At 45.5% G+C, this 13,273-nt stretch overlaps 1 protein-coding gene across 1 annotated transcript in view; it reads right to left on the minus strand.

Annotated features, from left to right (window-relative positions):
* rnf213b (ring finger protein 213b) overlaps positions 1 to 13,273 on the minus strand; it is a 35,937-nt gene that overhangs the window by 13,236 nt on the left and 9,428 nt on the right. The window contains 21 exon segments of the mRNA XM_079757236.1: positions 342 to 441; positions 815 to 960; positions 1,416 to 1,592; positions 2,103 to 2,203; positions 2,738 to 2,858; positions 3,161 to 3,348; positions 3,679 to 3,885; positions 4,328 to 4,503; positions 4,741 to 4,874; positions 4,976 to 5,164; positions 5,322 to 5,457; positions 5,604 to 5,760; positions 6,136 to 6,200; positions 6,433 to 6,546; positions 6,728 to 6,840; positions 6,952 to 7,047; positions 7,332 to 7,468; positions 7,558 to 11,310; positions 11,422 to 11,574; positions 11,677 to 11,861; positions 11,962 to 13,210. Coding sequence (XP_079613362.1) covers positions 342 to 441; positions 815 to 960; positions 1,416 to 1,592; positions 2,103 to 2,203; positions 2,738 to 2,858; positions 3,161 to 3,348; positions 3,679 to 3,885; positions 4,328 to 4,503; positions 4,741 to 4,874; positions 4,976 to 5,164; positions 5,322 to 5,457; positions 5,604 to 5,760; positions 6,136 to 6,200; positions 6,433 to 6,546; positions 6,728 to 6,840; positions 6,952 to 7,047; positions 7,332 to 7,468; positions 7,558 to 11,310; positions 11,422 to 11,574; positions 11,677 to 11,861; positions 11,962 to 13,210 — 7,697 coding nt within the window.

The raw sequence follows: 13,273 nt of genomic DNA on the forward strand, positions 1-13,273 counted from the left end.
AAATAATGGTTAATTTATACTAAATACTGAATAGTGAATAGTGATTAATGAATAATGATAATAATAATATTATTACTGATACTACTAATAATAGTAATATTGCACATTATGCAAATGAAAATGAATACAGTTTGTTTATCAGGTCTGTCTTGCAAAAGAGATGCTCAACATCAGTAAGACAAACCTGAACAAATAAAGGTTAAATAGAATCCCTAATACCTAATCCCTGATCCCGATCCCTAATCCCTGATCCCTAATCCCTAATCCCTGACCCCTAATCCCTAATCCCTGATATGAGTCAGTCCCAGAGGAGGAGCACCCTGGTATGATAGGAGGAGCACCTGTACTGCAGCAGGAGCTTGGGCAGAACCGAGCGGACCACCGGGCTGTTGTCCACACACTCCAGGAAGGGCGACAGCTGTCGGGTCTTGTACACGTCTCCTGTAGACCACCCGACACATGATGTTCACTATGGCGCATTCACGAGGAATGACATCATACCAATAATACTGTTGATAATAATGTAGTGTCCTGAATGTCATCACTCAACAACGTTCTCTCTCGTTCTGTGAAGATCCATACCACCTTTCTCTATTTCTTAAAGAGTAAAAACAAGGATAACTTGAAAATCTGCCTCTTCCTGTGTTTTAGTGACATCACAAGTGGGCGTGTCCACCTAGATATATATTGGACGGATCAGCAACATTTGCCACAGCCCACTGGGCAGGCTGGCAGACTGATCTATCCAGCACACATCTAGGTGGACACGCCCACTTGTGATGTCACTAAGGCACCGATGGGGGCGTGCGCGCACCGTGGGTGGAGATGAGCAGGGAGAACAGCAGCTCCACCACCTCCTCAGAGGGACTCTGGTCTTCAGACAGGCAGAAGCGGGACACCACCTCCAGGAAGAATGAGGTGCATGAGGCTCGCACCTCCGCCTGTTTCTGCAGGGCGGCCCTTCAGAGGGACGGCGGGACAGAGCGTTGGTGTAGCAGAGACGGAGGTAGGGAGGAGGATTAGGGCCACTTCTGAGTTCTGACTTTACTCTCAGAATTATGACTTTAAAGCTAGAATTCTGAGATTCTGATTATAGAATTCTGACTGAGATTAAAGTCACATTTCCGACTTTAAAGTCAGAATTCTGGCCCTAAACCTCTTCCGTAATCTTCCCATATGATAAACATTAGAAAACGTACAATAGTAACAGCCCTGATGCTGTTACTATTAGCCCTGATGCTGTTACTACTATTCTATTCTACCATTGGCTACACGGGATTCCATACACTCTGTAGTCGGGATTACGAAAATGACAAGTAAAGTCTTTTAGCAACTTAAACCTTAAAGAAAATAAAAGTTGATTGACATGAAACAAACCAATACGATATGCTTTTACGACATGATTCAAAACATACTTGACGTCGTCTGAGACGGTGAGCTGTTGTGGGGGCAAGTCCTTCCTGCACGTGGGGCAGAAGCGTCGGTCGTTCCTGATGCACTCCTGGATGCAGGGCAGGCAGATGAGGTGCTCACAGGGCAGGAGGCACGGGTCCTCCAGCTCGGACAGGCACACAGCGCAGAGCCGTCCGTACCTGGAGCAACAGACAGGATCCGATCACGTTACAGGTGTTCTGATCTCAGACCCAGCCGTCCTACTGGGTCACAGCAGAACTGCTTGTTCCTTTGCTTGTTTCCTGTTTCGTGACGGAGATATTCTACTGTAGAGAAACTCATGTGCTTGAGCTTTCAGAAGGGTATTTCCATAAATGTATTTCCACAGCGGCACATCTACACATTATTCATTTGAAACCTTTACAGACACTTTTTCTAAGAACGTCTGTGTCTGGTAGGAGGGTTTAGCTTGTTTTCTCAAAAAAAAACGTTACTCCTGCTGGTCTAGTTTGTGTTCACCAATCCCACGCTTCCAGATCCCCGCCTCCAGCACCACGATTGGTTGAAACAAACAGAAAGTAAGTGAAAGAAAGTGAAACACAGTTTGCCCAGATTTTAACTCGTCTGCTATCAAACTTTAGATTATGATTTTCAAGTCTTTTTGTTGACTGACCGTCCGATGCAGTGAGCGGTGACTGATGTTTCCTTACCTCAGGGTACGGCTGGACGTCTCCTCGTTGTACGAGTTCAGGATGCTAATGAGCTTCTGCAGGACCACCGCGTTCCAGAGGTCAGGTGACTCCTGCATCAACTGTCACCAGAGAAACCAACCAATCAGCTCGCTGCCAACACCACACGGACCACACATTTCTTCGAGTCCTATTTTGGCCAACCTAACTCCACTCTCCTAACGCTGCTGATTCATTGTGCCTCATTGGCTTCATCCTAAACCAATCATATTGCTTCTTACATTCCATAATCATTATCTGCCTAATTCATCTTTTCGGCTCAATACAAGATGAACCTTAAAATATGACTTTGGCAATTATGCTATGAGGCTACCGATACGTTTCACAGAAGATGATGCATTGAAACAAACTAATAACTGGCAATACGTGGAGCAATGAATCAATAATAAAACTAATCATCAAATAGTACCAGTTTTGTTGGCGACCTATGTAAATTTGTGTATCAAATCCCAAAGATGTCATGGCACACCTAGTCGTGCCTCGAGGAACCAGTGCTCCTGGGTCATCTATTTGACTTGGGCGCTAATACAAGATGAACCTTAAAATATGACTGAGGCACACTAGCTATGAGGCTAACGATGTAGTATCGGCCTTACTCGCTGGAGGAGGTTGCAGTGTTTGAGCGCTAGCTCCTTCAGGATCGCGTCGCCTTTGGCCGCCTCCAACAGCACCCTCTGGATGAAGGCTGCGGTGACCTGCAGTCCACACCACGTTGACCTGGGAGGACATGGACGCTTATGGGGCACCAGTGGCAGCCCCAACCTGGGGTTTTGGTAAAGCTGTTGTTTCTCAGAATACTACATCAGAATGTACGTTTACATTAACATTTGGCAGCACTTTTATCCAAAGCGACTTACAATAAGTAAGAATGCAGTCTTCTGTTGTCTCCTTTCCCATGTGCTTGGATCTTGAGCTCATCTTGATCTTGACTTTTTATATATTGTATTTTATATTCTTCTATGGGATGTTATTGACTGCATTGATAATGAGGCAGAGTCTCGGTAATGGATGGTAGCTACCTCAGAGATGTCAGGTGTTGCAGGCAGCCAGGCCCACAGAGGTCTCTGTAGCTTTGACTGAAGGCTCTCTCGAGGCACGGCTGTAGGAGGTCCACTCGGCGCACCAACGCTCTGCACTCTCCCGGCGTGGTCAATGGCAGCAGCCTGCTTTTCTCCACACAGATTCCCAGGGCTAAGACGTCCTCGATCTTAACACCGAAAAAATCGAATGTATGAATATTTATAGATGAATTGCTGAATCAAAGGCTTTTTCATTAAGGTGGAAAAGCTCTCGAAGTAATCCATGGTACAAGATGAATTAATATTTTGGTCAAATAACATTTCGGTCAAATAAACTTTGTACGGTTCAAATTAGGTGCATATTTCCCAAGTATATTAGATAATAATTAATTGTAAATAATATATATAATTTATAATTAATTAATTCATTATAAATTCATATATATTCATTATAAATCTTTTTGAAATAATTGCGATTACAGTTGTTTTGCTTTTTATAAAGTGGCGACTTTTCCCACCATTTCGGCAGGTTCCCTCTTGGCGGCCAGCAGATAGACCTCCATCGCGAGCTGCTCCTCGACCAGCAGAGTGTGGGACAGAGTGTGCAGTCGGGTGGCGTAGTGTTTGGCCCCAGCCATCGCCCAGGCTGGGGAGAGGTGAGACAATGCCCCAGTAGAGCAGCTCTGGAGCTCAGAGATGCAGCCTGACAGCGCCTTGTTGAACATCTACAGCGGGGTTGGAGAGACCGGGGTTAGTCAAGGTACGGAGGTTGGTGAAAATCGTAAGAAGAATAACACGCTTGTGTATTTACATTTACATTTATATTTAGGGCATTTAGCAGACGCTTTTATCCAAAGCGACTTACAATAAGTGCATTTTTTACAATAAGTACATTTGTCATAAGAAGTGAAACAATATATCGCTGTCGGTACAGTAAAGATGTTCATAGAACCAAGTGCAAGTATTACAATCGCTAGGCTAACCCATTCCCCGTGTAAAGCAACGATAGCAGCTACTGTAGATGCTACACAATTAAGTCCCTTGAATAAGTGCAATGTACAAGTGCCAGGACGTACAACATTCAATGGTGGCTGTGCATTGGTTTCTATGCAGAGTCGAGGTGAACTCTGAACAGGTGAGTATTTCATCATATAGATGTCAAAGTACCCTCAGCTCCGCCTTTGTGGTGATCTTCAAGGAGAGCAGCAGGAAGTCCTGGAGGAAGCGCTGGCTGAACTCCTCTCGCTCCTGCACAGTCAGTTTCTGGAGGTACCCGCCCAGCCGGCTGTTGTCGAAAGCGCTGACAAACTGCTGAATCCTCGACATGCTGTCGTCGGTGGTCACTGAGATATTGCCACACAGAGGGGGGTATTTATCAAATATTTAAAGTTCACCATCTTCTACTTCTTTGCTGTAATGTAGGTTTTTATTCAAGAGTAGCAGGCTAATAATAACAACTAACAAATAAAGGCGTCTTGTTCTGCTCATATCAGTGCGACCATAATTTTATCCTATCAGAAAGAAACTATTTGTCAAGACGTGCACGATCTCTGAATCATTCATTAACAATCTCTTCAAACCTGGAATGAATTCAGACTCGTCCCACAAGCTCTGGAGGTACGACTTGATGAGCCAGCTGAAGGGCGCCGCGCAAGGCTGCTCAGCGCCGTCCAACCCGATGGAGCCTTGCACCAATACCTCCCGCTCTAACTTACTGCAGGTTACAAAACACAAACAGAAACCCTTCGGTTGACTGCAACTCAACCGACCACTCAACCGCCAGCCGCGATGAGGAAGTACCCCCCCTCCAGTTACCTGGATGTCTGAGGAGGCGTTAGGTCGAGGATCTGCGTGTCAGAGAAAATGTCCAACCACAGTCCTGTCAAGCCCGGGCTCAGCTGACCCCCATGGAGCAGGTCCAGGTTGGCCCCCCGGTCCAAGAGCTCCACCACGGTGGCCAAGACCGGGCTGATGTGGGACTGCAGACAGCGCCACAGGGTATGGCTGAGGTAAGGAAGGTAAGGAAATAACTTTAGCATCTAATCTCGAAAAATACAACGCAGAAAATTATGATTTTGTGCTGCCTGTAAAAACATAACAAAAGAGTGTTTGCTTGAAAGCCAACATCGGGAGGCATGACCGTGAAGACGGGTGTTTTTACCGCAGAGTGCCCCCCTCCTGCAGAGCCTGCCGTTTCTTGGCTTCGGCATTCAGCCACTCTGCTGGAGAGACCTCTGTCTGCTCCTTCAGAGCCAAGGCCTGCGCCAATCTGCCTAGCAACACCTCACGGAACCGTGCTACAAACACAAGTATGTATTCATTATTTTACATGTATTATCTGATATTTGTCATGATATTGTGCTGTTTTTTTGTAAAACCAAAAATACATCAATATGCTTGGTACCCAAGGGAAATGCTGATGATGGAAGGAACGTGGGATTACCGTGTGCGTCGTCTTGGCCGTTCCCCAGGAGGGCGAGGAGCGTGTGGATGCGTTCCCCGCTCCGGGACGCCATCCCACTGGGATCTCTCAACAGACCCAGCGCCTTCTGAACACAAGACCTCACCAAGGCCAGGCTGTGGAGCTGAGCTGCCGGCTCCTGCTCGTCCACAAGGTTACAGGACGTTAAATACACGCTGTTAACACTCGCTGCAGTTAGCGAGGGCAGGGTGGTACAGTAGGCCATGCTGTGCGGGTTGTTGCTGTACTGAAATATCGTTAGCCTCATAGCATCATTTCCTAGGTCTCAACTCTCCAAACGCTGCTGATTCACTGTGCCTGATTTGCTTTATCGTAAGCCAATCCGAGTGCTTTTTACATTCCATAATCACTATCTGGCTCAGTCAAGTATTTGAGTTGGGCATTTTTGACCTTAAATACAAGATAAATCCTATGACTTAGGCAATTATGCTACAAGGCTAACAATATGAACGCATCAAGTATGGCGAGGGAAATGCTAAGAAGCTACACCTACCTTTGGACATCTATTTTTGCCCTCTTCCGTGTTTTTTGTTGACTGCTCCATTTCCATTTTTTCTTCTAGGAGATGAAAATGTATCAAATATTTAGCTAAAAATATATAGCTGTTTTCTTGAATACGTCATTTAGATTACATGAATATACATGCAAATTCTAGAATGTTTTTATACACTCAAATAAAGGTACCAATAATAAGTAAGGTAATAATTGAGCATTGTGCATTTAATGCCAGAAGGTTGAGGGTGAAGTAGCTTGCTAATGGGAGTGGCACAGAAAGCCGCCATGTTTGTACCAGAAGCTTGAGGGTGAAGTAGTTTGCTAATGGGAGTGGCACTGAACTCCGACAGGTTCAAGCTCATGTCCTCCATGTCCCTGAGGTCGTCAATATGCACCGAGTGCCAGATTCCTTTGAAGCAAAAAGACATTGAAGGGTAAGGATAAGGCAAATATCACGACATATCAATGACATTAAATAAGACTAAGACTGGTCCCAGTGTACTGCTGCCCCACATTAAATAGGAGTGATTCCTTGTTAAATTTTCCGCTTTTAGACTGTACCGTTGGGTCATGCCTCCACCGACACTTACCTCCCTGGAAGCCGATGTATTGAGATCCACTGGGCATCCGTGAGAGCTTGGCGATGAAAACCACCCAACAGGCATGGTGGTCCAGGGACATCAGGTAGTTCATAGTGCAGTACCTGAACAGAGGGACATGGTTACCAGAATGCAGCCGCATTTCTGTGTGTGTACGTGAAAATGAAGGCATGTCGGTGATCTGATTGTGGTCCAGAGCCTGGTTTGAGTCCTACTTTGCAGAAGCTATGAGCTCATCGCTGCAGTGCTCCTCAAGATCCATCTGAACGATCAGAACCAGAGCAGAGGGCTCAGGCTCTTGCAGGAAGCTCCTGAAACATATAAAGCAGTGTAAGTAGCCTGATATTCTTGACAAAAGTTAATTCAGTGACAATTCGACATTTACATTTATGGCATTTAGCAGCACTTTTATCCAAAGCGACCAAGAGTAAATTTGTCAGAAGAAAGAGAAACAATATATCGCTGTCAGTACAGTAAGGATGTTCATAGAACCAATTGCCAAGCACCAGCAATCACTAGGTTAACCCATTCCCCATGTACAACAAAGATAGCCCGGATAAGAAGAGTATCAATAAGAAATGCGGGAGGGATGTACCGTATCTTGCTGTAGAATGAGGCCTCTGTGTCAAACTGGTGAAGGGAGAGCAGTAGGAGTCTGTCCCGCGGCAGGCCAAGGACATTGGCCACTGTCTTTACATCTGATGTGGTTAGCAAGCTGGAGAATGTTGTGACCTGGCACAAAAAGACAGAAACAAGGCATAGACGTTTTTGAAAGAACATTAAAAATGGGAAAAATAAAACTGCATTTCTTGGGTAGTTACCTCAAGGAACCTGTTGGACTCTTGTGGCTTTTTCAAATGGTTTTCCAGGAAACCCTGGAGGGAATGATGATGCTGTTGCTGGAAATAATTTTTCCGAAGTCTGTTCTTCTCAGTATTTGACAAGTCTGAATGTTTAAGTCTCAGCACAGAGTCTGGGGTGGCGCAGTTCAGCAGAAGACATTTGGCCAATTCCAACACCTCTTCTTCACTGTCAATTGCAGCCTGTGAACTGATTCCAGCCTTTGTTCCTTCTCCAAGCTTTTGTAGAACAGTCGTTTCTCCTGAGTTTTCATCCAGTTTCTCAATCAAGACTTTGTCTGTCTTCTTCATGGATTCACTGATATGCTGGTCTTTGTCAAGCCCTGTATCCATGGCGTCATCATCTGCAGTAACTGCATCCTTGTTTGTGTTTGCTTCAGGTAGCTCTTCTCTTTGTTGTACCACAGCATTGTCCAACAGTGTTTGTGGTCTATTTTCCAAGGCTTGCAACAAAGCACTGGCACAGGCGTCATTGTGAAAGCCCACAAATACGTCAGACAGAGTGAAATCTTCTGAGCCATTGCCCAAAAAGTCCTTCACCCATTCCCTAAGTTTCTCCAGGACCCTGTGTTGCCATGCTGTCAGATCCGTACTTCTGCCCACTCTGTGCTTTTCTAGTCGATTGATGAGGGGCACGGGGAACTGTTCATAGACCTTCTTCTGGTCTTCTACTACAATGAGCCTGAAGCTCCTGTGGACACGGCATTTGACTCTGTGTGAGCCGAGGCCAAGATCGACATACTGCTGCTGACTGAGGTAAACATAGTATTGGTTCAAGGCATCGTACAAGCTTTCATAAAGATTCTGCATGTTCAGAAGAATGACTGTGCGCCCGGTTTCCATGCATGTCTTCACTCGGTTCACATTGCGGCAAACTTGGGAGTATTCTTGGTCCTTGGGAAATCCTGAGCCGAACACAATCTCAGGGGGAGCCTGGTCTCCATTTGCAAAGATATGCTGTTGAAGCATATAGAGCGCTGCATTGTTAGTGGTGAGCAAAAGGAGATACCGGTTCTCAAGACCGCTGTCACAAGCCAGATTACTTTTGATCATTTGCAGGGCACTTGGCCTGGGAACTTCAGAAAGGTTTTTAAAGACCTCATTGAAAAAGATGAGAGGGTCAAAACTGTCTGGTTGGCCGCTGAAGTTGTGCAAGATTGCCTCAACTAACTGCAGGTCATCTGGCTCTTGTTGCGAGCGATTGACAATTGAAAAAAGCATTTTCACAAGGCTGTAGTAGTCCCTCAGCCCAAAGAACTGATTGTTTGCAGTCTCCTTACAGATCTTCCGAAAGGCCTTCGCTAGAGGTGGGAAGAGGTGCTTGATTTTCAGATGTACCAGGGGTGAGGATGAGCAAATCCCCTTGGCGGTTTCCACAAGTTCTTTCTCACTAGGATCCCATCTGGACACAAATATTCCTCTGTTCATCTTGGCTGGGTCAAGAGCCCAATTTGAGATGCCAACAAATCCAACTTTCATGTGTGGATCAGGCCTGTCATTGTCAATGCAACCATCCTCAAGGAGAGGATGAAGAGTCTTCAAGGGCATCTGAGGAGAGTCTTCTGCCAAGCCAATCTCATCCAGCACCACAACGGACACATACTCATCCATGTTTTTATCCTTCTGGAAACGTGCACAGTTCTTGAAGGTTCCGATGATACCCTCAGGACTTGAGTAAGGACTGCATTGGAAGGAGACCATGTGGACCTGTTTGAGCTTCCTGAACAGTTCAACGTGTGAGTTCTGTCCCTGCATGGCATCAGAAACAACTGTTTTAGCCAGGGACTTGGAGCTTCCTGGTTTGCCAACTAGAAACAGTGGGATCTTGAGTTGAATGCAGATCACCATGAGAAACACGTTTTCCTTCAGGGCTGCGTTTTTTGCGATTGTTTCTCTTGTCTGTATGTTTTCAAGTAAGAAGTCTTGACATTCTGAAATCTTTTGCTCTAATGCGTCTGCAGAGTGGAGATAACCTGGAAAGTATTCGCAAATGTGGGAGAGGTAAGGTTTAGTGCGCACAAGAGATGGGTAGTAGCAAACCCCAACTGCAAGAACCAAGCAGGTCAATGCCCTCTCAAGCATTGGGAGATCCTTTAGATTTTGGAAGTCATCGCCATGCTCGTAGAACCAGACCAAGACATTCATTGACCTTTCCACATCTCGCAGACTCACAAAGCTGCACTCGTTTTTTTGCTGCCGCATGTATTGTTGTGAGGCTGCCAGCACATTTGAAATTATGTTCTCACAAAGCACTGGCAAATCATTGCTGTCCACTTTTCTTTGGACAATCTGCTTGATGTAGGAACGTTCAGTGGCATCACTCAACTGACCAAAATCCCACACTAGTGAAGCCATACTTGGAGGCAGAGGATGGACTCTGTACACAAGCTGCCTCAGGGGGACTTTTCCAAGACGGTCTTCTGTTTCATCTGCCTTCACTCTGTAGCCTAAACCTGCACGTTCCAAATGCTTCACCATTTCAGGTGTATGTTTTCGGTATGGATTGCAAGCAGCAATTATTTTCAGGCCACTGTCTGAGTTCAGGGGTTTTCCTTGAACACTCTTATCACACAGGATTTCCTTGATGGCAAAAATGGCCTCTGTGGTGTTTGCCTCATCAAAGAATAAAATGGTGTCTAGTTTGTTTGTTCTGAAATTCTGCTCTGCGACAATCTCTGCTTCCCTCACTCTTTGGTAGATCATCTCAGCTGTAGTTCCACCATGAACTTTGACGAGTTTCATGTTTTCGAGCTCTCTTCCCTCCTTTTGCAGATCGCAAAGGAAGCGGACTAGTCGGGTCTTTCCACAGCCGGTCTCTCCCATGATGATGACGGGAATCCCGCAACGAAATCGCATGTGAATAGCCAGCATTTTCCTCACATTGTCCGAGGTAAGTTCATATGTCGGGTCTGGATCAAAATCTTTGTTCCTGTTGAATTTGGTGGCACCAACAACGCGTGATATCCGCTTGATTTTGTCCTGCCGGTCCAGCAGGTCAAAGTCTTCAGTGAGGCAGATATGTTGGCGTTCTAAACCTTCAAAAAGTTTCTTTGTCATCACATCTTCAATTAGCACCTGCTGACTGTGGATGTCGACTGCATCAAATGTGTTTCTGCTCAGACATTTCTTCACGTGAAAGCCAAGGAAAGACATTGAGAAATGGTCTGCATTAAAGAAAATGTATGGATGGGCTTCACGCTCCCAATGTTTGCGTATGGTCAACATGTCATCCTCAGGATTGATGTTTTGATGATGGTTTGAATCCATCGACGGGGAAGCGAAATCTCGTGCCATGAGAATCATGAACTTCACAATGAAATCCTTGAAGCCAAGCAGTTGGTCAGCGAGAAAATCTCGATCACAGAAAATTGAGTTCTCACAATCTTTGAGCTGCACATTAAGGAACCATGAGAAATTTTTCAACTCTGCCCAAGATGGGTCAGGCATTCCACAATAGTAAAGAAAATATTTCAGGCAGTCCTGAGGATTCCCCTTAACTTCCTGGTACTTGAATGGATCCAGGTTTTGTTTGCTGTTGAAGAGCATTAAAAACTGATAGGGTCTCTGAATCCCTTCACTGACAAACTCTTGTTTGTCCATGAGTGGGTCAAAGTCATTCATTGTTAACCTTTCTGGGTCAACCAACAAGTTGTGCACCTCCTTAGGAGTTCTGCACTGGATGGTTGGAAGAATGTCAAGAAGTCCAAGTTTCACCTGTCGGAAAATAAAAAAATATATTAACACATCACTCCCAGTCAGATATAATTATATAAATATTGGCCACCTTATTGCCCTTTGGCGTAAAATAATTGTTGATCAATTTACCTCCTTTGATTGCTCCTTTGAAGGTTTGCATGGTTTCAGAACCTCAATCATGAAAAGGTGAGATAAATTCCTTCTCCACACGGTTCCTTGGCTGTCGCACAAGCAGCATAAAATCAGCAACTGGAACAGGAATTCTTCCAGACCAGAGTTCACCTAATAATGTACAAATGGAAATAAATATCAAACCGTTGAATACACGTTGTCAAAAAAAGTTCAATTAATTTAATATTTAGAAAATGTCTGTTATGGACTCACTGCTGCTGTGTCAATGTGTAGCAGAATTGGATCCTGCTCTCTAGTAGATTCTAGTCGGTCTAATAGGGTCTGAACCATTGAGTCGATATCAATTAGCGGTTCAATCAATCTGATCGTGATTTTCTGTGCCGGGGCAGATTTCTGTTGAAAGCTCTGGAACAAACGGTCGACATAAAGGGATTTGCCTGGAAATTAAAAGAAAATAAATGCATTTTTATACATTTTATGTTCTGTGTCCTCTGGAGTTCTGACTACTAATGATCGCTGAAACATGAATATTCTTACCAACTGCAGGGCGTTGAGAGGACACTACCCAAACAGACATTTTTTCCGGAGAGATCATTGACACGGGACTGTGTTTATTGGTGACGGTGAAGTGGTGGTGGATGTATTTCATGATAGTATCGGCCGTTACAGTCACTCCTGCCTGAACTTTGTGATTACTGAAGAAGGAAGGCACATATCTGTGCTGGTGCACCAGGGGACTGACTATCACCAGCCGATAGTGGACACTGGCACTTCTTTCCAGTCTGTCAAACATCTCTCCAAGGGCCACGCTCACTTCGTAGCCTAACAATCCGGGGTTGATCAGAGAATAAATCCTCTTCTGGCTCATTTTGGAGCCCTGACCCAGAGCACGACGAAGAAAGATGTCCACCTGCTCCTCTGTGGTGGCCTCCCTGCACACCAGCACCTCATCGGAGGAGGGCAGCGGCTGCTCTGGGCTGAAGGCGTAAAGGGTCAGCGTCGTTGGGAAGACCTCTGTGGCGGGACAGAGCACCAGGTTGGGTTTCCCCTCCTCAAGGGAACTCGGGATGGTCCTGGAGATGTGCTGCTGGCTCATATCAGATAGGCAGGAAAGGAAATGTGCAAGTGTGGAGATGTCCAAGTGCTGGTGAAGATGCTGTGGCATGTTTTCCTTGAACTCTCTCCACAGCTCCTCCATGCTATTGTTTTTACCATCTTCACCTTTGCTCAAGGGTGAGCAATCCATTGCCTCACCATCTTCCACTATGGTGTCATCCTCATCCTCTGAGGAAAACTGCATGAAATCCTCAACCGAACCCTTGGTGCCTTGCTCATCTGTTTGCCTCAGAGTTGTCCCTGTTGCATTTTCAAAGGCATTTCTGATATCAACTAGGGTGCACTGGGGCTTTATTGGGGTGAGTAGATGCCATAGCTGTTGAGGAACCGGGGTCTGCCGGTAACACACACTGTGTATCCAGTGGCACAGGTAGACCAGCTGCTCTGAAGTGAAGTGGTTCAGCATATGGAAGTTGGAGCGTTTTTCAGTGATAAACAAACACCATTCCTTATGGCAGATCTCCATGGAGCGACCAAGCTGTTGTAGGTTCTCCGTCACCTCCCCGTGGAACTCATTTAGTCGGTCATCAAATGACAGGAATCTCACTTGGATAGATGGCTGGCACTCGTGTAGGCAGTTGACCGAAGCATTCCATTCCCTGTAGAGCATGTTGCCTGATATTTGCATTTCGAGCAGAATCGAGGCCACTCTTTGAACACCTTCAAAGACCTTCAAAAAAAAGAGAGGGGGGAAATGGTATGGTTAAAATAATGTATGCCACATACAATTCTA

The sequence above is a fragment of the Pollachius pollachius genome (assembly GCF_949987615.1).
Source record: "Pollachius pollachius genome assembly, chromosome: 19".
In the NCBI taxonomy this organism is placed as follows: domain Eukaryota; kingdom Metazoa; phylum Chordata; class Actinopteri; order Gadiformes; family Gadidae; genus Pollachius; species Pollachius pollachius.